General features: G+C 40.9%; 2 protein-coding genes across 9 annotated transcripts in view; both read left to right on the forward strand.

Annotated features, from left to right (window-relative positions):
- ZBED1 (zinc finger BED-type containing 1) overlaps positions 1–27,221 on the forward strand; it is a 33,835-nt gene extending 6,614 nt beyond the window's left edge. The window contains exon 2 of the mRNA XM_085212962.1: positions 813–27,221. Within this exon, the coding sequence (XP_085069088.1) occupies positions 864–2,951 (2,088 nt within the window). The 5' untranslated portion in view covers positions 813–863 and the 3' untranslated portion in view covers positions 2,952–27,221. The remainder of the gene's footprint in view (positions 1–812) is intronic.
- Positions 1–27,732, forward strand: part of DHRSX (dehydrogenase/reductase X-linked) — a 205,852-nt gene that overhangs the window by 49,209 nt on the left and 128,911 nt on the right. The window lies entirely within an intron of this gene.

Here is a 27,732-nt window from a genome sequence, read left to right on the forward strand (position 1 = left end):
CTACCTGATGTGGTTAATAACTTTTATTAGTGCTTCCCTGTCTTCCTCTTCCTGTCATTATAACATACTGTTTATTCTAGGAACTAAGACTATGAACTGGCACTTCAGAAAGTTGCTTTGGTTTCTAAAATAGAAGGACAGGAAAGGTGTCAGAAGCGTATTGCTGATCTGCATGCAGGTTCAAATTCCACTTCCTTTTGTTTTTGTTATAAAACTTCTTTACACTTCAGAGGAGCAGATTAATGCCATAATTTGCATCACAGCTTATTTTCCTCTTAAGGCGAGTCCTGGAATAGTTAGTTCAAGCTAACAGAGATTATTTTGAAATAAACAAACAGTAAAACCTTTGTTTCTTCAGTATCAAGTTTTGTTTGAAATAAATATTCACAGTGAAGGTTGCTAGCTGTTAGGCTAGAGGATGTTAGATAATGTTAGTCTAGCCTTAGCTATAAGTTTGGGGACAAGAAATTGCTACAGCACATTTCTGGCTTGTGTGACAATAATGTGTGAACTCTGTGGCAGTTGTTACATGTCTTCTACCAAGAATTATGTAATTCCAGAAACTAGATGTACTCAGATCTTTTAGCTCAATTTCACAGCAGAATGCGCTGTATTTAAAACCTTTTAAATTTGTGACATTCTAATGGGCTTCTTGTAGGTCACACTTCCTGCAGATCTCATCTTTAAAATAGCAAATGTAATTAGTGAGGTAGGCTTCTTGATATATATTCACAGAAACAGTGATTTCACGTAGTTGAGTGTGGTCAAACTTGTGCTTTCTCATTGTATCTTTATCTTACTGCCTTTATCAGGTACTCATTAATGAGTGAAGGATCAAAAGGTGGGACGGTGGCCAAGAAGCAATGGAGAATAAAAGTTTAGAAGGTTCCCCGTCAGATCTAAAGTTAGTGGCTCACCCAAGAGCAAAGAGTAAAGTGTGGAAGTACTTTGGGTTTGATACCAATGCGGAAGGATGCATATTACAGTGGAAGAAAATCTACTGCCGTATTTGCATGGCACAGATCGCCTATTCGGGAAACACTTCCAACCTTTCCTACCACCTCGAGAAAAACCACCCCGACGAATTCTGTGAATTTGTGAAAAGTAACACCGAGCAAATGAGGGAGGCCTTTGCAACTGCATTTTCAAAAATCAAGCCAGAATCGTCACAGCAGGTTGTTCAAGATAGTCTCATCATGAAGACTTACCAGAACTACGAAAACAAAAAGCATCAGGAGCTGACGTCTGCAGTCATCAGCTTGATCTGTGAGGGCATGTATCCTGCTTCTATTGTCGACGAGCCCACTTTCAAGGCTCTCTTGAGAACAGCTGATCCCAGGTATGAACTTCCTAGCCGGAAGTATTTCTGTACAAAAGCTATTCCTGAAAAATACAACACCATTAGAGAGATCGTGTTAAAAGAGCTCACTGACGTCCTGTGGTGTGGCATATCCACAGACATGTGGAGGAGTGAAAACCAGAACAGGTCATATGTAACTGTCGCAGTTCACTTTCTCAGCAGTAGTCATTCCAACTGCCTGGTGGTCAACTCACGTTGCTTAAAAACGTTTGAAGTACCAGAGGATAATACTGCAGAGACTATTACACGAGTCCTTTATGAAACATTCATTGAATGGGGGATCAATACAAAAGTGTTTGGTGCTACCACAGACTACAGCAAAGACATTGTGAAAGCTTGCTCTCTTCTCGATATTCCAGTGCAAATGCCTTGCTTGGGGCACACTTTTAATGCCGGAATACAACAAGCTTTTCAGCTCCCAAAGCTCTGCAGCCTTCTTGCCAGGTGCCGAAAACTGGTGGAGTATTTTCAGCAGTCTACGGTAGCGATGTATATGCTGAGTGAGAAGCAGAAGCAGCAGAATATTCTGCACTGCATGCTGGTGAGCGATCGCGTTTCCTGGTGGGGCAGCACACTCGCCATGTTGCAGCGCCTCAAGGAGCAGCAGTTCGTCATCGCGGCCGTCCTCGTGGAGGACAGCAACAACCACCACCTCATGCTGGAAGCCAGTGAGTGGAATACAATCGAAGGGCTGGTGGAACTGCTGCAGCCTTTCAAACAGGTCGCAGAGATGATGTCTGCTTCCAAATACCCGACAATAAGTATGGTGAAGCCCCTTCTTCACATGCTTCTCAACACTACCCTGAACATCAAAGAGAACGATTTGAAAGAAATCAGCATGGCGAAGGAGGTAATAGCTAAGGAGCTGTCAACTACCTACCAGCACACCCCAGAAATAGACATGTTCCTCAACGTTGCCACTTTCCTGGATCCTCGTTACAAAAAACTGCCTTTTCTTTCAGCATTTGAGCGGCAGCAGGTGGAAAACAGAGTGGTGGAAGAAGCAAAAAGCCTGCTGGAGAAAGTCAAAGAAAACACTTTTCGGACTGAGGAAAAGTTCTTCTCGGTTTCGGAAGAGCCTCCAGTGAAAAAAATAATTATCTCCTCCACTCCTCCTCCTACTAGTGTGATCAACAACATGCTTGCAGAGATCTTCTGCCAGACAGGAGGTGTAGAGGACCAAGAGGAGTGGCACGCTCAGATTGTTGAGGAATTGAGCAACTTTAAGTCTCAAAAAGTCCTTGGGTTGAACGAAGACCCACTAAAGTGGTGGTCTGACAGACTAGCACTGTTTCCAGTTTTACCAAAGGTTCTTCAAAAATACTGGTGTATTTTGGCCACAAGGGTCTTTCCCGAACGCCTTTTTGGTTCTTCTGCTAATGTTGTCAGTGCAAAGAGAAACCGGTTGGCCCCTGCGCATGTGGACGAGCAGATCTTTTTGTACGAAAACACTCGGAATGGGTCGGAGGCAGAACCAGAAGATGAAGATGAAGGAGAGTGGGGTTTGGAACAGGAACAGATTTTTAATTTAAATGACTCGGTAAATGTAAACAACAATTTCTTTAACATCCGAGACAGTGGGTTTGTTTAACAGGACTGCTGCAGTACATTTAATAACAAAGAAAAAGGTATTTGTCATAAGTTACCAAAAATACTTGTTTATGCTATGAATGCTGTAAATATTGAACAGTTGTCTCAACTTTGATTTAGCTTCCATTGTCTGTGTTTTTCCCACTGTCTTAAAACATGAATGACTTGTGATTAAACAGCACTGAAATGAATGAAGAAATAAATTCTACAAAGACCATGATTTCTGACTGTGGCCCAGATCTCAGAGAACACTTAGCCTTGTGCTTCCCTTCTGCTTACTTCACTGGAAGAGGAATACATGTTTATGTGCTTTCTATAATGAAAATATTTTTCCTGAGTTAGGACCCTGAGCAAGGGAATTTTTAAGATTTATGCCTCTAATTATAAATCCCATGTGACTTAGGCTGTTAGCTTTAAATTTTGGATTTTAAATTGTTATTTTTAAATTCCATAAATCAGAGCAGCCAGGATTTTTAGAGTGTATTAATGATAAAAAATGAAAAAAAGGTCATGAGCCTGATTTTCTTTTTTACTACCTCATGTCTTAGGCTTGGTCTATGCTAGAAAAGTTCAGCTGGTATGATTCTGTCAGTTAAGGGACTGTGCTACTATTTTAACTGGCATTGTGCTGGCATAGGCTGTAGTGTGGATGCAGTTATGGAGAATTTGTTTGGCTTTCCAGTGTGGTGTAAACAGTATAAATGCTTCCAGACTGGTATTGCTGTGTCCACGTTGCTCAGGTTTTACCATTGAGCTGTAGTGGCTAAATGGCAAAGCCCTTTTTGTCCAGGCAAGCCCTGGCTATAGTCTGTCCTGCTTTTAGAAAGTGAGTTGGGTTCAGGCAAGGTTGCTGTGCAGATGTGGCAGTTTATGCCAGAGGTGCAAAGCGTCAAAGGCATCTGGCCCTAGGGATGGAGAGAGAAGACAAAGGTGGAAGGAGGCATGCCAGAGCCATAGGTCTAACTGTGTGTGTGTGTGTGTGTGTGTGTGTGTGTGTGTGTGTGTGTGTGTGTGTGTTTATAAATTACTTAACCTTTTAATTTAAACGGGGATTTTGTCCAGGGTAGCATAGAGAATTTCGTTGGTGAAAAAAGCAATATAAAAACTTCAATATTATGTAAATATATTTAAAGGAGGGAGACCCTCCATTTCACCACATGTATTTAGAGAGTCTTTAGGATTGTTTCTTGTTATGTTAGCACTTAAAACTTTTCTTTCTTCTTTTTTTGATTCAGTTTGTAGAGTGAAGTCAAACGTTTGAGTGCTGTTTCTGATTAGTTGTTATGTATTGCAGTTGCTTCCTGTGTGTCTCTGGGCCTAAGTGTTTTCAGCCCTTTTGAGAAATTGGCAAAAAAAAAAAAAAAAAAAAAAAAAAAAAAAGAAAGAAAGAAAAAAGAAAAAAAAAAAAAACCCGACAAGGAAAACCGCGTGTCTCTTATGAAATACTGCAGGTCAAACACAATGATCTTTTGCACTTGGCACTGAGCGCGATGGTAGCCAACACTTCTCTGCGAGGTGTGGGAGGAGTTCGTGGCTGTATTTGTGTGGGAGGTCTCTTGTACCCTGCTCACAGTCTCCCGCTAGAGCTGTGCTGGGAGGGCTGCTCTTGCCTGGTTAGCACCAGTTCCTACTGCTGCTTAAAGGAGTTGAAAAATGCCACTGAGACAAATTCTGAAGTTCTGTGCCCAGCTGCGAAGAGCTACCTCTGCCCTGCTGCCCCAATGTGGTCTCAAGGACTGTGCTGCCAAAGAAACACGTGTGTGGTGACTAGGGTGGTGGTGGGAGACACCGGTGTTGCACATTGGCATGGAGTGTCTGTGAGCACACTGAGTGCAGCCCATCTGGAGAGAGGTGTGTGGAAGATGGTCACACACTGAGAAGACAGCTCGATTTTTGTCATCACCGTGGCATCTGCAGACGTGTGCCTGTAGAAGGAGTCTGGCCAGAAGGAACATGTGAAAATGTATTCAATTCCACCATCATTTATGTCACCAAACCATGTATTCATGTGTTGGCTTAGTAGTTTTTACAGATCAGAGGCCTCCGTGGCAGGATGGGGTGGCTGGGTGTGACTGGCCATGATGCCAAATGAAGACATGGTGTGACTGATGTGTGTGTGAGAACCACAAAGCCAAACCAAGGAAGGGAGTGAGGTGCAGCAGATTCCTCTTTTCTGTCCCCTCCTTCATGTCACCCTGCATCATGTAGAACGCCTGGCTGGTTTATTTTCATCGCTGCTAGCCACTGGGGAGCTTCAGACAGCTGTCACAAAGTGTGCATGGCCTGTGTGCCAGCATGGGACCTGAGCACACAGCAAGGCTTGTGGCCTGCTCCTGTGTGAATCTGCTGAGCTGTGTGGGACACTGTTCCCCTCTGCCTTGCGTCCTTTTATTTATTTTTTTGGTATCCAAAATAAAACTAGTTGGGTCAATGGAGATGTCTCAGCATTCTCTTAAAAAAAAAAAAGAAAAAAAAAAGAAAAAGAAAAAAGAAAAAAAAACAAAGCCATTGTTAGTCCTGCTTATTGTCTGTGAGATTTTTATTTAATGTTCAAAGCTTGGAATATTGTCAAATAAACCAGAAAAAATGATAGTTACTAGAGTATTTGTCTGACGTGCGTTCATAACTGCAGCACTTTATGACTTTGAACTCTTCTGCAGCAGTGGGAGGTTATAGTCTAAGGTTTGGAAGCTATGCATTTATTTTTCTTTTGATCCTGTAAGTTATTATCTTTTGGATTAAAAAACATATGAAAATGAAAAATGTCAGAAGTTTAGACAGTTTCTCTTACTTAAATATATGCGTGGTGTTTTTCATTTAATATATCATCATCTGTTTTTTGATTGGGTGGAGAAACAAAGTTGCAGAGCTATTTATGTATTTCTACAACTTGAGTTAAACTGTTGTTATTGCAAAGGGTGGGCCCAGGGTACACTTCCACATTAGGCTATTACATCAGATTTATATTCATTTTTTTGTCAATTAATTGGAATCCACTGTCTAATTTCTGGTACAACTGAGGTATTTTTATGGAGAAGCAATAGAGGAACTTCAACTTCTGAATACTTCCGTGCTGGAAATGTGAATTTTGAAGTATGCTTTCAAAGTGCATACATTAAATCAAAAGAAGAAGAACTACTCATTCTGCAGCTCAGGGTTAAAACTTGATGGGTCAGGTGTGGTTCTTAGGACCAGCAACGTCACCAGTTTTGTTGGCTGACCAGTCTTTCTGTGCCATCAGGGATTATGACAAAGCCAAAAGGAGAACCCAGTTCTGAACAGGTTAAAAAGGTGAATCTTTCCAGTAAACTGTATTTTAGATTCCTCGGTTTAAGTGATGTAAGAGCATAAAGTTCTGGATTGTTCGTTGAAAGGGCACGTTAAGTTTCTGTTGCAGCAACATATCAAGAATCCTTCTGAAATTAGGGCACTGTATTGATAAGGCTTCCGAACAAAATGTTTCCTGCCCCTAAATTAATTACTTACATAGCTTTCCAGAGCACTGGAGTGGGGATACCTGCAATACTTTTACTTCTGAAGAGCCTGGCTCTGTCAGCACACCACTTTGTGGCACAGCAGTCCTCTCAGTACATTGGGAAGTCTCCCATGCTTTGGCTCCTGGAGAGATACATTTTGTGGCTTTTTTCAATTCTCATTTCTTCTGTTTTTGCAGGCCACAACTGTATGATCTGTCATATTTCCTCTGAACTGCTGGTCTTCTGTTAAATTCAGTGTGTATTTTGTTTTTAGAGGATATGGGAAAATGACAATTTTTTTTTTTTACTCTTTTAAAAGAAGTATTATTTGTTGCAGTAGCTAGGATTTAAAGATGCAGTATAAATTTATATCTGCCTTAAAAGACCCCTTCTAATGATTTCCTATTGTTGAAACTGGAATTTCAAGATATCCCTGCACTTGCTGTATAATTTTACATACAAAAGCATTTCCTTAGGTTAAACAATAAAAATCGATTAAGTAGATTTCTCCTGTTTCCACAGTAATTCTCAGTGCCACTGCAATTGGGTTGAATTGCCCCTGGGGAATTAAGTTTACCTTAAGAAGATAAAGCACTGTCTTTCAGCTTATCTTCTGTTTTAAATCTTTCTTAACCATAAAATTTGATTTAGATCAAAGGCTACTGCAGAAACCACCTTCAAATGAGAGGCCTTCAGACTCTGAAATGTTAATATTATGAATTTTGAGCGTTTATATTGACATTTCCACACAAGGTGGTATTGATTTACCTGGTTGCTGGAAGAAAAGGTTACTGCTCAAAAAGACGATGCTGTCATCCGTCATGCTTAGAAGAGATCAGATGTAGGGTGGGTGTTTTGTTCAGAGAAGTTGGAAAGGCTGTTTCCTGCTCCATGTGCAGATGTTGGTTTCCACGACTTTAAACTGGTTCTTATTTCCAGTGACTTTAAAAACCCACTGTATCTTTCTTAATCTCCTCTGCCTTTCTTCCAACTGTGTAAAGGAAACATGTAGAGGTGTGGCCAGAGATATATATAATTGATATCCACTTCCAGCATGTGCAAGCTGTTCTTGTGCAGGAATTCACTTATACTGGTGCATAGTAAAGCTGCAATTCCTTGTCAATAGATATTTTGGGATAACATCTGCAGGGGTTTTACTGTTAAGAAAGCTGTGGCTGGAGCAGACACATTCAGCTGTCAGAAAGCAGCCTGGTTGTTTTTAAGTATACCAGAATCAAGAGGAGATACTTTTATTTGAAAATGAATAAAAAATGTTGCATTTATTAACACTCTTAGGTAGAATACTTACTAAAATGTGCCGAAAAATGTTTGTGATGGCATAATAATTTACCTAGATGTATCTAAGGGAATGAGCATCCTTGCTTTACTTAGTGCTCTGGAAGTCTGGAAGTCTTTCTGTATTTGTCCATAGCTGCGTGTGCACAACGTCGTGTTGAACTGTGATTCCCCAAGCAAAGCAGAATTAGGTTATTTTTAAAGAAGTAGTTTCTTCAATTCCATATGAATTCCTGAATATGTCATTTTCCCCAGATGCCTGCAGACATGAATGAGAGATTGATCTTTTATTTAACTGATGGCTGCTGCCTTGCTTTTAAATTTTAGATGTTATATGCCTCTGTGTTTTGCCTTGCCTTTAGAGACATCATAATCGAGAGGGTTTCGTTCTGTTTTCTTTGGTGTGCTTTTTCTCATGAGTCACGAGCGAGGTTTACCCTGATGTAAAGGCCTAACAAGACGTCGAGTCAGCATCAGGAGAGCTCATGCCAGAAACATGCAGAACAGTGTCAAAAACACTCTGTTCCGAACAAAATCTTCATTTTCTCCATGTGGTTTTCTGATGTTTGTATGCGTGAGAGAGAAGAATGAAGTGCTTGTATACACAATGCCCTATTCTTTTTGTTAGGTGCCAGTGTATTCTGCTGTGAGTTTACTCACTGGATTAACCCCAGATTTGCGTTTCTTGGGCACACAGTAGAATATATACGGGCAGAAAGAATTTAATAATAATAAAATCTAAAAGCTTAATTTTTGTATTAATGAGAACAAGTAGGAAGTGGGTCCATCTTGCTTCTCTGTTCAAGCTAAGGGAAAGAAAGAGGGTAATAAGAAGAATCATGAAAATGTAGCAGAAGGCTGCAATTCGTGGTATTTTTTATAATCTAGACTGGCATATGTGAAGTTTTTAAGGACAAACCTGTTCTTTTGAGAAGTAAAGCAGTTCTCTTTCATTGACCTACATGTCAGACTCGTAGCATCACCGCTCATAACTGTTGCTCTCTTTTGCTGCACTTGCCTACATGAGAGCGTGTAAGGAATCTGTCCTTACTCATTCTATGCTTCTGTTCACATAGACTGTCTGAAATCATGATAGTGTTTAAAAATACGAAATTACTAATCTGCTCATAGTTTGCCATTTCAGACCCACGTGAAAGAAAAGCTTTGCATGTTTCTCACTGTTTTCATGCTGCCAGCTGTGAGCTCTGCCAGCTCCAAGCTCTGCTCTCTGCAATGGCCGCGGGGCATTCAGGAAGAGAATGGTGGGAAGAAGGGAAGAACTTCTTGTAATCAGTTGCTTAGCATGTGGAAGCCCAGGTTGAAACGTTTTTTTCTGAGTGGTATTTTGACACGGCTTCTCTGCTTAACAAAAGAGAACAACAAAAGGTGTTCCTTGCTGATGTTAACCTCGGAGGTCTCAAGGGAACCAGCACTGTAGTGAGAATGAGGTAGTCCTGGGGAGGGTGGCTGGCTTGAGCTGAGCCTAGTGCGTCTATTTTCTTGTCTCTCATTTTAAGTCCTGTTTAATTTCCCTTTCAGAGCTGGTGTGTGCTGTGGTATTTGCTGTGCAGCTCTTATATTCAAAGTGTAGGAAAAGAAAAATATTACCTGCATACTTGTGTGCATACTGTGGAAACTCACATGCATTGTATGTGGTTTTCCAACTGCTTTGCATGAAAAGCAAGATGAGGATGGTACTTGGTTTACCCTATAGTGCTATGAGCACAAGAATGGCATTGCTGCTGAGAGAGATCTGTGCCCCTGGTTAGAGGTACGACATGAGGAACGGCAGCCTTGTGCATACTGTGTCTGAAAGCATGAAACACTCCTCAGGTGCATCTAAAGCACTCAGATCAGCTGGATCTTTGTAGCCCTACAAACACTACCACAACCTTGTTCATGCCCTCCCATCCTGCCTCGCCTCCCCTTCATTACTTCAGCTGGTTTTACAAAGATTGTACAGCACTTGCAGAGAAAGATTCACAGATAATAGGAGGAACTATTTGTCAGTAGTTAAGGGTATTGCATACTCTTTGTGCCTTTTTTTGGCATTATTTATAAGAGCTGAAGAGTTGGAAAATAAAACTTTTTTTAACCCAGAGACAAGATCTACAAATGTATAAAGTAGCATGTAGTGCATGTAGGCTTGTAAATTCTTCCTTCAGTGAGTGGTTTGACTCCATATGCAACTTGGGTCTGCTGGTTTTGCTTCTTCAGGCTGTTTAGGAGAGCTGCTACGCTCTACAGATGGGATCCAGATGCCTCTGTAATGTTTTCCCTACTTTGGTGTGTTGCTGGGTCTACTTTCTGTCTGTGCATGCCTGAAGGAGAAGGGTCAGGGCTTTCCCCATTATGTTGTTCCTGCCTTCAACAGAGCAGCACTGCCGGCTGATCCCTTTGCCAGAACCAGGGCTACAGAATGATTCATTCTTTCATATTTTCTTAGGTTAAAATTAAAATGATATAAAATGTAGCCTAAAAAGGAACTATGTTCAGAAAACATAGTTCTTGGAGTTAGGTGCCCAAATATATTCAGAGATTTTATCATGAAAGTAATCCATTTTACATACCTGCCTTCTGAACCACTAGAAATGCTTGCATCACAAGCATAGCTCTCTTTAAATATCTTTTAAATAACAGTATTTTGATGTGGGCTTTTGTATGCATTGCTTTTTTTTTTAGATGCAAAACCCAAATGCATATATCCATTTTGTCTTCATTTGTGCCTCAAATGTTAGTGCCTATAGTATTATTACATCTCAATGAGTTAGTCTAGCACTTCAGATAGTAAATTCTGATGGGCTTTCATAGAAACAACATTTTCCCTGTTGTAGCATCGTTTCTTCTCATTTTCTTTCTTGTTATATACTTCTTTTTTCCTCCTTCATCTTTTCCTCATGGTGCTATTTAATATTTCTTATTTAGAGTTAGTTGACTATCATTCATTCTGGTTCGTTCAACATTTCTAGGTTTCCTCCATCTTCGTGCTTCTAGCTAAAGCTTTAATGTGGGCACTGCTTTCAGCTCAGCACTCTGCCAGGGAGTGTGGTACTTCACCCCAAGCAGTTAGAAACTTCTACAGTAACTCAGTGCCTCCGCTTTAGGGAGGCTGTTTTGGATGGGATCTGCTCATTTAGGAGATTGAAAAAGCTCCTTTAGAATGCAGCTAATGCCACAGCTCCAAAAAATGAGCTATGAGGTGCAGTTCTCCCACAGTGCCATGGCAAGAGTTGTTATCTGGCCTCCACTTAAGTATGTACTTGTTGGCTCTGAAGGCTGTGGAAGGGGAACACAGGGGCTTGCTGTGAGGAGGGAGGTTTGGGTAGAGGTCAGTAGATGTGCATTGTGAGTCTGCCCATGTAGGATAAGTTGCACAATCAGGAGTCTCCAGCTGGGGATCCCACCACAAGGAAGACATATAGCTGTCAGAAGAGGTGCAGAGGGGACCATAAAGATGGTTAGAGGGCTGGAGCTCCTCTCTTATGACGAAAGGCTGGGATTGTTCAGCTTGGAGAAGAGGAGGTTCTGAGGGGACCTCCTTGTGGCCTATCAATACTTAAAGGAAGCTTTTAAACAAACAGGAGGAAGACCAGCTTTTTGCACGGGCAGACAGAGATAGGATAAGGTGGAGCAGTTTAAAACTAAAAGAGGGAGTCACTGGCACAGAACCCTGGAGAAGCTATGGGTGCCCCATCACAGGAGATGTTTAAGACCAGGTTGGATGGGGCTTTGGGCAGCCTGAACTGCTGGAGGGCAGCCCTATCCGTGGCAGGGGGCTGCAACTAGATTATCTTTAGTGTCCCTTCCAACCTAAGCCATTCTGTGATTCTATGAAGTCTAGTTTGACATATGTGTGAGTGTTAATGCAGTCCAGTAAAGTTCTGCAAGGCTGGAAGAGGGAAATGGCCACAAAGTCATGGTGCTGTTCTTAGAAATCTGTCTGCTTATTAACTCTGTTCAGATGCTGTGCCCTCTCTGAAAGTGAAGGGAATGGGTTAGTCTTTCACCTGGGCTCAGGCACTTGGCGCTGGAGATGCTGAAGCATGCTGGGCACTGACATGAATTTCTTCATTTAAATTAGTTATAGTGCAGCTTTTAACACATAGAATAAATTGTGTTTTTTGAAATATTTTGGAGTCTTTGTCACTAAGATGATGTGGTTTTGTCTTGTCTTGCAGGCAGAACAGAATTCAAGATTTGGGCAGTTATGGAGTAAAAATGTAATAATTATATGTACACAGATGAGCACGTCCATCCTGCTGTTCTTTTAAACTGGAGCCTCTAAGTTTCAGGCTTTCCATCCTTGCAGTTTCTGTATTACAGATGCAGTTACTGGCACCATGCTTTTTTGCTGTGTGACTTTGTTGTAATTTATGTATTATTGGATTAAAGATATAGATTTGATGCAGCAGAGCCAGGCTTAAATGGAGTTATCACTAGCTAAGAAAAAAATACTTGAAAGATACCATTCCAAACCAGTTAACCAGAAAAACAAGCAAACAAACATTTTTAAAGTAAAATGATGGTGTTTGGATTTCTTTCATCATATATGCGCTCTGCAAAGAGAAGTTTAATGTTTCACAGAAAATTCATTTGGTAAAAAAACTATGTGTCCCAAAACACACTCAGAGTTGTGTAAGGCTTGAGCACTGAGTTTGGCTCTGATGTGCTTCTGCTTTTTGTGATGTTACTACTTTTGGACAGTGTGCTTTCTGAGACATGGACACTTCACTGTTTGAGGGAATGTTTAAACACTGTTGTTAACGTTGCACAATATTGTAAATGAGAAAAAAAAAAAGGAAACTTGTACCTAAAAAGAAAAGTCCTGAAATTGTTTCTAAGAGACAGTATTGAAGGATCAGTTAACCAGTTAGTGTGGTTGATGCATTGGAAGGAAGGGAAACCATCCAGGGGGACCTGGACAGGCTGGAGAAGTGGGCTCATGAAAACCTAAAGAGGTTCAACAAGGCAAAGTGCAGGATGTTGCATATGGGTCAGGGCAATCCCAGGTATTTAAACAAACTGGGAGAAAAACCCCTTGAGAGCAGCCCTGCAGAGAAGGACTTTGGGGTCCTGGTGGACGAGAAGCTGGACATGAGCCAGCAGTGTGCGCTTGCAGCCCGGAAGGCCAGCTGTGTTCTGGGCTGCATTAAAAAAGGGGTGGCCAGCAGGGAGAGGGAGGTGATTGTCCCCTTCTACTCAGCTCTTGTGAGGCCCCATCTGGAGTACTGTGTCCAGGCCTGGGGCCCCCAGCACAAAGAAAGATGCAGAGCTCTTGGAACAGGTCCAGAGAAGGGCCCCTAAGATGATCAGAGGGCTGGAACACCTCTCCTACAAGGAAAGGTTGAGGGAACTGGGCTTGTTCAGAGAAAAGAAGGCTCTGGGGAGACCTCACTGTGACCTTCCTGTACTTGCAGGGAGCATATAAACAGGAGGGGGAACGACTGTCTACATGGGTTGATAGTGATAGGACAAGGGGGAATGGTTTTAAACTGAGATAGGGGAGGTTTAAGTTAGATATTAGGAGGAAGTCTTTCACTCGGAGGGTGGTGAGGCACTGGAACAGGTTGCCCAAGGAGGTTGTGGATGCCCCATCCCTGGAGGCATTCAAGGCCAGGCTGGATGTGGCTCTGGGCAGCCTGGTCTGGTGATTGGCATTCCTTTCCACAGCAGTGGGGTTGAAGCTAGATGATCATTATTATGGTCCTTTTCAATCCAGGTCATTCTATGATTCTATGAAAAACTTTTTTTTTTTTTTTTCTTTACACATTGATAATGTGATATAATGGAGTACTCCCAAAATATACAAGAAAATACTCGCCTACTATGAATTCTGCACAGATTTCTCATTGGTGGGGACATGTTAGGTTTGGGGATGTGATACAGCCCAGTCCTATGAGATTAAAACAAAGCTCAGCCACCTCCTGACCTGGGATCTCCAGCCTATGCTTCTCTCATACACCAAGCAGGGATTGAATTTAATGAGCTTTATGAGTGTTCAAGTGAATTCAGGATGAAGTTTTTAATCTACTACCGTGTTTCTAAATGGAGTGGTCTGGACAATTGTTTGATTGCCACCTACAGCTGCCCACGCATGGTGTATGAAAGGGGAGAAGTGCTTCATGCTGAGGATTCATAAGGAAAGAAGCAGAGATTAGGGTCCTTACTCCAAGTGCTTTACAAAGCCAACACAGATGATGCTTTCTGTCCCAAGCAGATGGTTTTCAAACTCAAACCAGATAGTGCTGGATAACAGTATTTTAACAAACATCTTAACTGGCCCTGGCTAAGTAAAGTATTAGTGAGTTGGGGTCAAAAACCTGTTCCTTTAAAAAAAAGTTCAGTGGTACCACTGCAAACGGCTTAAAAAGGATGTAACAGTCTACATATTGCACAGAATGAAAGTGGCTTTCTAAATATAAATATGGCATTACTGGCACTACATGTTTTGTAAGCCAGGACTGACACAGTGGAGAGATGAGTGTGTAATTTTTTTATTGAATATGTCACAGTGAACAGAATGCCTCCAGAGCAGTAAATGGTAGATTTTTGACAACGGGATATGACAGCAGATAGACGAGTGCTTCTTGGATGTATTTTTCTAAAATAACATATTGTTAATGAACAAAGTAATCCAGTGTGAATACAGATGTCATCTAATCTTCTGCCTGTTAGAGTGTTTTCGTGCTAATTAATGTCAGCACCTAAGTGCCAGTCTTACTTGTGCATTCATAGCTGAATTCACTGCATTACATGGCATGCGATTTTAACATTAAAATTAGCAAGAAAAAGGTCAAGAAATGCAAAATCCATGTTAACTCGTTGATGTTTGACTTCCTAATTATATGATGTATATATTTAAAGAGCAACTAATCCAACTCAGAAGCCAGTTTAAAAAGTTGAGCACAATGTCATCAGTATATAAAATGAATATCTCATAAGATCTAAGAGTTCTTTGGACTTAGTTTTGGACATGTAACTTTACTCATTATGTAGTTTTTCATGCATTCATTTTGTCAGTAGATCTTTTATTGTCGTTATGTGAAATCATCCAGTACAGCAGGGAGAGAAAGAAGAAATATTTTAGGATGCAGACAAGAGAATGTAAAACAATGAAATAGGTTGGCAATATTTTAGCATGGACTTCATCTTCAGCATGGCCATTAGAGTTATCATACAGTGACAATCTTTCATGCTATCTGTGCACAAATTTAATCACCTCTACTTGTATTTTTACTTTTAAATGTAATATATTTTCTTTTCCATCTCTACCATCTTTAAGTTGATCTAAAAAAATCTTTTTTTTCTCAATATTTGCTAATTGAAACCAGTCGATAAATATTCCAGGGAGATACAAGTGAAAAACAAGATTTTTTTCCAGCCTTCTAATTGAATTTTCCAAGAATTCTTTTTCTTCCTTAAAAACAAAAAATAAGTGCATATATTTATATATACATATAAAGTCCAGAGGTTCCTTTTTACTCCTACAGTTATGTGATTCTGCGATTGAGAAATGGCTGTCTGCAGCATATCTGCAGTAATCTGCCACTTGCAGGTGAATTGGGATCTGCATCAAAGTCTGTAGTAACTTCCTGAGATGAGTGGTGATGCTGTGGAGGAGCAGATGCATTCATTGTGCCTGAAACAGCAAAGGGGATGTGGAAACGTGAGGCTGATGAAGCGCACTCACTCTTCTGGGGAATTGTCATTGTTTCCAAGGAAGGGCTGGTGGGGTGGCTGGTGAGCTATTCTGCCTTCATCTTTCTGCTGACCTGGGTACTGCCTAGCTCTGCTGGACTGTAATGGCATCAGCTCTGTGTGAACACGGATCTTCCTTGGGCTGAACCTTCATGGTCTTGCTCTGTTTGCATGGAGACGGCCCCTGTGTGCTGCATGTCAGTACTATGTGTATTAGCAGAACAACACTTGCAGAAGCACAGCCTGTTCAGTAAAACACTTCTTCAGCTTCCCCAGGCAGAATACCAGGAAATACATGCAGCTGCATGTTCTGTGGGTACAGAGCAGTAGCCACAGCATGCCACAGGAGGTAGGTACTTAGCCAGAACTGTGGTAGGCCTGCATAGGCCAATGGCTCTGGCTGGAGCAATGGTGTGGTAACCACAGCGCTGCCCTATTTCCTGTATGGAACAGGATTGCAATAAAAATTGCAAGTGTAGGTCTGGCTTTGCCTCCTCATAGCCTCCCTTCCAAGAGGGCCTGCCTGGCCAGGAAGCCCCAGTGGAAAGCCAAGCAGCCTCAGACTGGCAGCTGTCACGTCGTGCTATCTGTAGGATATAGGGCTGGCAACTCCAGGCACTGCTGCGTCTGGGGACACAGGGACCTGTGCTCAGCAATAGGCCTGTGCTTGCAGTGCAGGCATCCTGAGTTCATGGAAGAAGCCTTGGAGAGAAATACTGGAAACAGCAGACAGCTGTCGAACAAGCCAGCACAAGCTTGTAGTCTTTTATTCCTCAAGCTCTGTTTTTTTATTTGATGATGTTTTAAGTGCTAAATTGCTTTATGCATCTCAAAAGCAAAGCCTTAGTCAAATTATTTCAATGACTGAGCATCAATCAGAAGTTAGGTGCTGGGGTACCTTTGCTATTTAATGTAAGGGAAATACGAGTGCTGCAGACAGGGACTGCAGTCCTGAGGGGTGGCTCTATAACAGAATGAGCAAAGTAGCTTTTCTTCAGAAAACAAAATCAGAAAAAGAAATCTCTCCTTGAAAGGCTACATCACACCTCACAAAGAGAATGACTGCAGGGCTGTTTGATTCGGGCTGGATCCATGGCTGAGATGGAAAAGCAGAGCGCAGACAAGAGACCTGCTGGTGCTCGGGCTGGCATGTGAGGGGTGCTGGTGCTTGTGCCGGGACCATGGAAGGATGGACAGACACTGCTGGATGCCCTCCCTGCCAGCTGCTTCCTGAGTGACATCACAGCCTGCCTATGCAGAGCTAGCAGTGCCTGTGGAACTGTAGCCCTCATTTCTGGAAACAGTGCTGGGAGGCTTCAGTCAACAAGGTCACGTATCTCTGTAAGAAATGCACTTTTCCCTTAAAAATGTGGCAATCTATTTATAGAAGGTAATTAAGTGTACAACTGAAAATAGGACATTGTGTCATATTCCCGGAGCATTATCAATAATGGGACTCATTTTGTGAACAGTTGCGTTTCTTCAGAGCAGCATGTGATAGTCTCTAATTGCAAAATTAATAGCAGATAATGATACTATAGAATGATGGCCTCTTAAATTGAGACATACTTCAAAAGCTTTTATTCTATGTGGTAACTTGGCGTATTAAATATCTTTTGACAATTTTGACGAAGAGCAATTATAGAGCAAGCACAATAGCTGCTTCTCTAAGTTAACTAATTCCCTGAGTCCCGTGAATATGCATTAGATTAATGGCCTATAAAATTTCATTTGAAAATAAGAATTTCACTAAGGAATAAAAATTTCCAATTTCATTGAAAATCTTTCCCAACAAATAGCTCTCTGCTGCAGAGTAGGTAACTTCCTTGTGAAAACTTTGGTGCATATTTTATGAGGAATAAGAAAAAAGTGAAAGAAAATGCACGAGCATTAGGTCACGTAAGAGAGCACTACGAAAGAGGACAAGAGTCTGAAAGGAAATAACTCTTTTCCTAGAACAGAATTATTGTTAGAGAACTAGGCAGTTATATCTATTACAGGTGAGACCTTTCTGTATTTGGACTTTTATACTCTATGTAACACCCCTGACCTCCTCATATAATAAAAGAGAAACATAATAAAATTCTGCCTTTGGAAAATGAGTGTTACAGCTGTCTTAAAGACAAAAAAAAAAAAAAAGAAAAAAAAAGTACGTCATTTGTACTTTCTCCTTCCAAGTTCCAAACTGTTTTTTTTTTAAGCAGTTTCACATAAAGAAAACTGTCCCATCCAGAGGTTCAGATGTTTCAGTTAAGCTCTGATCTAAAATAAGAGCTCTCTTAAAATAGAAAGAATGACAAAAAACATACAGAGTATCTTCCATTGCCAATCTGTGCTTCTGGAGGTGAAGTGGTGGCCTTGAGAGGCTTCATGGTCGCACACAGAATTGTAGAATCATAGAATATCCTAAGTTGTAAGGGACCCACAAGGATTATCGAGTTCAAGTCTTGGCTCCACACAGGGCCACCAAAAATACAAACCAAAATACAAATCTGAGAGCACTGTCCAGACATTTCTTGAACTCTGGAAAGCTTGGTACCAGCACAGAGCTTACTACATGGCCATGAGATCTGCTATGGGGTCTTCAGGATCACCATTTTGGGTGTGTACATGACAGGCCAAGAGAATATCCAAATGAGTGATGTTCTCATCACCTGGTGGAGTCTATCCGAAAGAATGAATCCAGAGGCTGCTTGGAAAGATGGGGAACCAGTGCTTGGGGAAGTATAGAGCTGAGAGGGAGAGATGTTGAAGCTATTTTCCATCTTTTTTGTTAACCTAGTATTACCTGAGAGTTTACTTGAGTTACTGTTGATGCTGTAGCGGGTCTGATCATTAGTCAGAAGATTTTAATAATATGGAAATGTGCTTTTTAACATCTTAATTAATTGAGGGTATCTCAGGGTAACTTTAAATACCAATTTGTTCATCTGCTATGCTTCCTGTTAACTAGATTTTTCCCAATAATCTCTAATCACCTTTTACTTCTCTTCTTGATTCTAATTACTGGAACTTTGTGTACGATAACAAGCACTTCAGTTCAGAAGTGATTGCATGGTTTTCTTAAGTGATGTGCTCCAAAAACTTTCATTTGCAAAAATTTCAATGTCAAAGTCCTGTATACCAGTTCATGACTTCTGCTTACTTATTTGTGTTTTATGGAAATACCATGGGAAGTGAAGGGGGTGGCTGAAGTGGTATCAGATCATTTCCCATTTGAAAGAGGCAGATCTGAATGTGACCTTCAGCTGTATGCTCTTAAGCTTGATTGGAATATGGAAATTATGTTCCTTGTCTCTGGAAAGAGAAAAGGTGCAGTTAAAACTACTCTTAATGATCTTACTAACATTTTTTTCCCCCAGAATGTAGTATATTGCCAGGAAATATTTAAAGAATTGACTTTTCTCATATATCTGTTGCTCAGCTGAATCTTTCTATCTGTGCTTTGAGCAAGAAGAGATGGAATAATTAATTCAATCTTTTAATAGCATGCAGTCAGAAGAAGAGGCGTTAGAATTTACAGACAATAAAAGTAGAAGCAATGAAGAAGATATCAGTGTTTGTGATACAGTATCCTGTACTGTCTAGGAGTATAACAGTACTGTCAATACTGTTTTGAAAACCATAAATAAAATATTTGATTTTTGACAAGCATAAGTCATACTACAAAGTATAAATTGTTCCCTTCTGACTTTTTAAGTGTTGTGGTGAGATGCTAAAAAGCAGATAGCTGTATTTTGTTTTTGGTATGGATTTCTATCTTGACCATAAGAAGTAGATGACTCTTTGCTTTGGTTTCTACACAAAGTGTTGATTAGTATTCAAATTTTGGCATTTTCGGACCTTTGGGTAGTAAATATTGTCCTGACTTCAATGTTTATAACAGAATCCCTTCTTTGCTGAAGGGCATGACTGGCCCAGGTTGATTTCTGCATGGGTTTGATATTAAATCAAAAGTTGCAGTTGGTTGGGCTTGTTTGTTTGTTTCTGTTTTGTTGTTCCTCTGGAGGATTCTTTGCTTTGAAACAATCAGTCCAGTGCTTATAGTGTTCTTAGATGATGTTTCTGCATTGCATCAGATTGTTACATTTACTCTGATCTTAATGGAGTAATAGACAATTAGCCCTTTGCAGATTCTTTTTATTTCTTAGTCATTTCAAAGTCGCTGTTGTCAGCCTGGGTTTTAGGTCAACACTACAAACTAAATACCAATTTTCCCCAGGTAGTCGTGAAATTTTAGTACTTTAGGAATTATGTGGCACTTCTTATGCAGATAACAACAGTATTGTCAGTTTTTTGAGTTAGCTGGGATGTGATCTTTCTGAGAGAAGACATTTTCTGATGCTGTTACATTTTCCTTTATCTTCTGTTTACTGATCCTTAGAAATTGACCACCAGCTTTCTGAGCATGGCAAGGAAAAATATTACATTTACTGGGAACTTACGAGGGGCAAAAAAGTCTTTAAATGTCAAGTGTTTGGTGACACTGGAAATAGGGAAGGCTTCTTTATGCTCAGGGTATAACTGCTGAGGCAGCCAGGCGTGACTGAGAGCAAGGACTTGAAGCTGTTTCTTACATCATGTTCAAACTGTTCTGAAAGAGAGTTGCATCTATCTAGTTGTTTGTAACAGCTTGAAACATGGAGAATTTTTGGTTCTTGATACAGAATGAAAAAAATTTCTAATGCCTGTTACTTTTGCAGGATGGGAAAAATTGTTGTACAGGTACTAGACTATGCAGAGCTATTTCCATTATCCCTATTTAAATCTTCTGGGATGAGCTCTTCTTTTTCATCTCTTATTTCACAACAGGAAAAAATATAAGATGACATAACTTAAAGAGCATTGGCAAGTTTTACATAAAATGACATTGCCTAAGGTATTGCACAGTTACATTTGCCTAGAGGGAGGGAGTATGGGAGAAAGTATCAGTAAATCTATTCAAGAGATAACCAGATGCTTTTTCTTAAATTAAAGATATACCCGTATATAACGTCTCTATCTTTAGTGTGACTGGAGTGAAAGAGAAGAAAGCCAAAGAGGTCATAAGTAAATATGTAAAAGAAATGAAAGATAAGCAGGGCAGAGAATACATGGCAAATGGAAATATGTCTTCTTCTATTCTTGTGATAGCATTTTCCCATGTAAGAAATTATATGGGTAAACAGATTCCTTAAGTGTATGAATGTGCAGGGAACAGTTAATTTCTGTTGGGAGCCAAATTTCTTTCCTTGATATTTTTAATAAATCCATTGATCTTAAACATGATCATAAACAGGGTGTGACTGTTCAGCGTTTCTAATTAATTATCAGTATTTCTTCACATTATTGCAATGACCTTGTCCTTAATGCCCTCCATTCTCTTCCAAGAGAAGCAGTTTCACGGCCTCATCCTAGTCCCACTTGGCCTCTGTCCTCAAGACAAAATGATTGCACAGTTCAAGAAAATATGCCGTGTGCAGTCTGTTGCACAGTGAGTGTTTCTGTGCCAAATATTCTTGCACAAGTTTGTCAACACGTATCAACCTTTATGTGAAATATCCTTGCTACATGAGACTAGTGTTTCTCCAGCAAAAACTGGTTCAAGCCTGAAACAGCAAATATGTTTAAGGTAATGACTAGCATGTAATGACAGATGTTGCTTGATGTACACATCAAACTTCAAGAGCTGTAACTTTGCTGATATACCTGTAGATGTAATGTGATATTTCTGTCTGTTATGTCTGACTCTCACACCTTTCTTCCTTCTTCCCTTCCCAGTGTTCTAGGGCTCTCCTCTTCCTACATGCAGTTGGAAATTTTTCTCCTATAGCAGTCTGTGGGCAAACCTGAATTCCTGATTAATTTTTAGCAGATTTTAATGGTGCACTGAATTATTTTTCAAGTGTTTGATTTGTATGATGGTGTGTTTAATCAATTTGGCACTTGTAAAAAATAATTTCAATTCTATTATCTTTAGATGAGTTTTGGCTAAAGGAACAAAGTACCCTAGAATGGCAAACATATCCAGAAGTGAGATCTAGGGCTGAAAAACTACACTCTGCCTTCTCCTTTTCTTTCTTCTACCTTAGGGCAGCTCTATATTGGTTGGGATCAAATTTCCTATTAACTCTGTCAAAATCAGCCTGAATTTGTATTGTGAAAAGATCAGATGTATTCTTCATCAGACCGTTCTTCAGTGCAGCCTTGTAGCCCTTTGCCTTAGAGAAACCCAGTTCAGAATTGACAAGAAAATATCCCAGATTCTCTTTGCTTTTCTCCATTTCAGCCTCTCACTTCTTAAGGAAGAGAGCAACATTCAGAATTTTCTGGCATGATAAATGATTCTGACTGCAGAAGGTCTGCACTGGGTTTATTGGAGGAAAAAGTTCTTCACAGTCAGAGTGAAGACAGTCAGCTTAAACTAGTTCAGAGAATTATCATATATATTGTTTTTGAAAACTGCAATTATCTGTATCTCTGTGCAGCCCTTCTGGCAAGTCTAGTAGTTGCCAAAAGACCTGGATCAATACTACTACTTGACAAAAGCACTTGGGCTCCACCTGAAAAATAGGTACAAGTGCAGCTTTCCTTGGCCCTTCTTACCAGGCAGAACCCTTCCACTGGCCAACACTCCAGGCAAGAGCCCCCGAAAACAAAGCACTGAAAACACATCCGCAAGTGCAGAGGAAATACTTTTCTCTTGACTTTGGCAGTAATAGTCCAGTCATTGGTTACAGTGCCTTGACTTACAGCACCCTTCCAACACCAGACTTCAGGGGATTTGGATCCATACTGTTGGCTAAGCTGTGACCAAAGCAGGTCTCTTTTCTGGACTTGTTGTGTTTTGTTTTTTTTTTTCCCGCCGTAAGGACAATACCATCATACAGAGATTTATAATTCAGATATAAAAGGAAAAATTAAATACATTAGAGATGTGTTTCTTGGAGCTAAATACTTGAAAGCAATGGAGAAGGTGAAGAGAGAGTGTTGAAGTACTTGAAAACAACCTCCTCTCCACAAAGAAGAGAACCTCGAGAGGCGGATACTCCCTTCTCCTTCCCCCACACTGCGTTCCACACACACTGTACCTGCTTTAATCCTGACTTTCCAGGAATCAGTGGTAGAAATGCAGATAGGTGTGTCATGCAAATGAATTTTTTAGTGCCGCATTCCACCTCCCCATTGTTGCTGGAGAGATCTCTTATCACGGGACTTAGGCTATAGAATGCTAAGAGCTGTTGCTCTGAAAAGCTGCCTTATTTTGGGTAGCATTATTTATTTATTTTATTTTTTAGCAAAAGATATGCTTCTTTGTCCTGCAGTGCTTGTGTCATAACTCTCTTCTTACTACTGCTTCAGTTTATCTTGCATCTTTCTTAACATGGGGATTTTTTAGTACAGTTTATTCTTGCTGTGGATAGCTTTGGTATGGTATTATGATAGTGAGCTGTAATAATACCTGTAATACCTCACAAAGCTCCCCAGTGTGTTCATGAAAGGTAGAACTGGAGGGAGAAGGAGCTGTTCTGCTTATTAACACTGTGTAGTACAGCTTTCCCATGTGGTAAATAAATTAAATGTCTGCGAACAAATCTGAAATAGATTTCAGAAACTTCTTTCTCTGGCTTCGATGAAGGACTTGTCATCTTGCTTGGAAATCTTGCTTTGTCCCTGTAAGCAAGCTGACATCTTAGTCAAAAAGCTAATGCCATAGCCTTACAACAAGCTTAATTTTTTTTTTCTTGGTTGTTTCCATTGACAAAGTAAATAATTGCGTGAGTTTGGTTCAGCTGATTTTTCTGCTAAATCTGAAGAAATGCCACCTATTCATGTGTTGATGAGGTTGGGAAGAGATGGGAATACACATCAGCTTCATAGCTAAGGAAGCACATCACTTTTCTAGCTGGCATAACTCCTGCTTTCCTGCTTTTGTGCCATTTGCTGCTCTCCTACCTTTTGGCCACTTTGTGATGTGCTGTTAGGATACCTGGCTTGGCATGAATTTCAGCACTGATGGGATTCCCAAATGCCTAGGCAGCCCAGGCAAATTGCTGCTGCGGTCTCTTACAACTCATGTGAACCTTGTGCAATGGTTAAACAGAAACCTGGTCATACGAATCCAGGGTTTTTGCTGTGGTTTTGTGACCGCCTATTCACAATCTGCCTTCCCTATCTGTTACTGTGTGGGTGGCTTCTCAAATTAGGTCTTCCCCTGGCTGCTGAAATTCTTATAGCCACCTGGCTCCTGTTCTTCCATGAATAGCGTCTGAGATACTCTGCCTCTATGGGACAAGGGACATATTTCCATGATTTGGTTTCTCCGGCTGTTCTGGTTCTTCAACACCTTTCGCTTCCCATCCATACAGTCAGTACCAGCCTCTCTCTGATGCCTCTGTTTCTTAATGATTCCCATCTATTAGTTCTCTGAAAACTAAGTAAGACAAAAGCTTGGAGGCTTGTCCTATAGCTGGTGCAAATTTTCAGTTGTGCATGGAAACAAGCGCTCTTCCTGGGCAAACCAGTCACCTTTATACAAATAAGCCAAATGATTTCAGGTATGTTGGATCCATCAATCATGTGCCTGTGGATCTGCATGTGCACATGGCATTTGTGAATAGAAAGTCTGATGGCGTGGAACTGCTGAAACCAGCATGATGCCATTGCACACAAGGACTAGTCAGGCTGGTTTCCACCTACCTGGTTTCCCATCTTAAAAGCCTTCAATCTTGATTGCATACTGATGTTCCATAGAAAAGTGATAGGAAGCAGCAGAGACAGAAAAGATTTTGGTGTGCAAATTCAGGAGATCCATTTGCATTTGAAAGATTATCTGCACAGGCTCAGGCTCACAGCTTTCCTGCTGGTGAGAGCTCATATCATACAAAAAATATTGGCCAGTTTATTCCTCAGAATCACAGAATGGGTTAGATTGGAAGGGACACTAAAGGTCACCTAGTTCTAAACTCCTGTTGTGGACTGAGCTTCCCCTCACCAACGCGGGCTGCCCAAGGCTGTATCCAACCTGGCTTTGAGTGCCTCCAGGAATGGGGCACCGCAGCTTCTCTGGGCAGCTGTGCCAGCACTTCACCACCCTCTAAGAAAAGAATTTTTTAACATCTAACCTAAGTCTTCCCTCTCTTAGTGTAAAGGTAGTGCCTCCTGTCCTATCACTATTAGACTCCGTAAAAATTTGGTCTCCCTCCTGTTTGTAAGATTTCAGTACTGAAGGGCCACAATGAGGCCTCCCTGGCGTCTTCGCCAGGCTGAACAAGCCCAGCTCCCTGAACCGTTCTTCACAGGAGAGGTGTTCCAGCCCTCTGATCATCTTGGTGGCCTTCATCTGTACTGGGGGCCCCCAGGCCTGAATGCAGTGCTCCACATGGAACCTCAGAAGGGCAGAGCAGAGGGCCGCAAAGCCCCTCCTGCTCCCTGCTGGCCACCCCTCTTCTGATGCAGCCCAGGATACTGTTGGCCTTCCAGGCTGCAGGTGCATATTGCTGGCTCCTGTCCAGCTTTTTGTCCACCAAATTGCCAGGACCGTTTATACGTCCAGGGATGACTGTTCAAGCCTGGACCTTTTGCACTCAGTTTCTACTAAGACAGAAGCTTATGGTGATGTTCCTGTAAGGCCTACTGCTGAAAGCTCTGTGGGTTCCCCAGTGCTGATTGCCTCTCAGAGTAGCAAATGAACTACTTTCTGTTCCATCTGGTCTGAAACAGATGTTGGTGGCTGTAATCTCGGCACCACTATGGTGTAAATTGTGGAGAAAGACTCGGAATATTTTGGAACAGGAAAACCTGCTCAGTAATTCATTTGCAGATTGAACTGTGTGAATTCTTAAGGCAAGAAAAACTTGCCTATGCCACGTCCTGTGGCATTAGATGAAGACTGACAATTACAGTTCACCCTTTGTTTTACTCTAGAGGAACAGCTCTAAACCTGGTCCTTGTTACGCTGTCATCAAACTGAATATTCACTGAATAGTGGCTTCTTTCTTTTTCCTTTTTCTCTTTTAGTTTTTTCCATCTGTGGTTCTGCCAGTTACCTTCAGGGGTAACATTTGCATAGAAGTTATTCAGTTATAGGAGGAAGGAAAAAAAATAACTGTTAGGATTTGTCTGTAGGGTCTCCTCAGCATAAATGCCCCCAAGATCCCTGTGCCCAGCTGGGAGGGGCTAGGTAGCCCCTCTGACCATCCTTCCTCAGCGCTTGTCTTTTGGCCTGATAAGGATTGGAGACTCATTCAGATAATCTAAATTCTGCCTTTAGCCATCAGTGTCTTAAGGAGAGGTTTTAATGAAGAGGTTTTAATGTCCACATGACTCATCATTTTCCACAAAAGCAGATGCTGGATTAATAGGTTAGGAGGTAGGACTTAGATAAAAACCTGATGCTATTTGCTTTGTACTTCATAGTTAAGTTTATATATATACATGGATATTGCCTCACACAGGCAAAGAACTTATAAGAAGAGCTCTTTTTGGGGGGGGATTTATCTGTGTTTATATAGCACTTTTCTGCATAAAAGACAATTGGTTTAATGCCTCTGTTTTGATTTGTCTGCATCATTACTTCCACCTCTGCCTCAGCTGAATTTTGTTGGTAATGAAGGTGTGCGTTCTATTTTTTTCCTTGGTCATACCACTTGCAGAGACAACCCTCTTTAGGAGCCTCTCAAAAGTTAGTATTTTTTAAAATTACAGAATTGCCTTAAATTCATTGTGTCATCAACTATGTGTGAAGATTCATCTGTGCAAGGAAGTTATTTCAGATTAGGGAAAAGTATATTTTAAAATGACATTGGCTATTTTAAGATAGCTTCATATTGGGGCATATTTATTACAGAATAACACTGCCTTTTTCTGCTTTAGCTTAATCCACTTGCAAAGTAGATAAGCTTATTTCTTCTGAATACTTTGAGGTGTAGACAGAACCATCAGCCTGGGAGAAGACTGTCAGAATTTGGCTTGATAAATAAGAGCTTGAAGACCTCAGGCTAGTTTCTTCGAACACAAAGGGAAATGAGCAGCGAGTGCTTGGTCAGGGTTTCCCATTAGCACCCGGGCTGTGCAGTTCTCATGTCCCACAGTGAAATTGCCGGAGATGCAGGCCTGTAATTGAGATCAGTATCTACCTGCTTACCAGGAACAGAAGCAGAGGGAGAGCTGGGATGTTTTGATTACATGTTTTAAATGAGGTGAAGAAACTGCCAAAGAATGTTTAGGCTGTGGAGTCCCTTAGGGTCTCACCTGCCTCTGGCCAAGCTCAGCTTCAGCTGGCACACAACATAAAGCAACATCTGCTGGGAAACCAGCAGCGCCCGGGGCTGTTTTGGAAGTTTTATATTGTGATTCACTATGGAAAATGTTTTTTCACAATGAAAAGGTGTTTCTCAAATTCTGTGTGATGGTTGTGTTCAAGTGGAAAGCACACACTGACGCAGACTGGTTTGTACTGGGGCTGTATACTGGGCTTGCATGTTCAGCCTGAGTCTGACCTTGGCTGTAGATGTTGTAACGTGAGCGGCTCTTTGTCCTCATGATGATTCTTTGCACATTAAGATATCTGTCTGGTTGGAAACAGTACACCTTTTTCACAGATTAAAATGAACTTAAGATCAATCTAAAAAATTAAGCCTAAGAATTGGGGAGAGTAATTTTTTTTTTTCCCAGACTTCTTGTTTCAGTTTTCAATGGACTCTTTATGTTTCCCATTTGGAATTAAATGAACTCAGATGTACTGTTCCGTCTATTCAAAACCAAGTTCTCTGGAAGTTGTATATCATACATGTAAATAAAATGGATACTGGCCATTTACATACATGTCTGCAGCTCTCATTTTTCCTTCCCTGGGTGCTTCCTAAGTCTTTGAAGCTATATGATACAAACAGCCTTGTTATAAAATGCTCTGTGATGATCTCCGTTATTTTTTCAGGAAAGGCTGTTTTTCTGTTGTGATTTTCCTTGCAAGCTGCTAACGTACCTGGTTTGAGTGGCTGTTGGGAACAAACATTGTCATTTTCTTTGCAGCCCTCATGAACCAAGGATAGGACCGAGCATTTTCTTTCACTGTCCTCTGCTAAACACTACTTTGTCATAGCAATACCTGCTGTCACTTTGCTTTTCTGGCTTCCCCCTTTCCTTCATCTTATCAGCTCCTCCCCATTCCTAACTGCTTTTTCTCCTTTTCTTTCTCCCATTTTGTTTTAAAAGGATTAGTTTTGCACTGAAATGAAATACAGCTTTGATTCGATAGATAGATATAGTGAAGCAGTAGTTGAAAATGAGCAATAGCATGTACATGCAACATGTTAAATCCAAATCTCATGG

The sequence above is a fragment of the Meleagris gallopavo genome, chromosome 1, assembly GCF_905368555.1.
Source record: "Meleagris gallopavo chromosome 1, MGAL_WU_HG_1.1, whole genome shotgun sequence".
Lineage (NCBI taxonomy): Eukaryota > Metazoa > Chordata > Aves > Galliformes > Phasianidae > Meleagris > Meleagris gallopavo.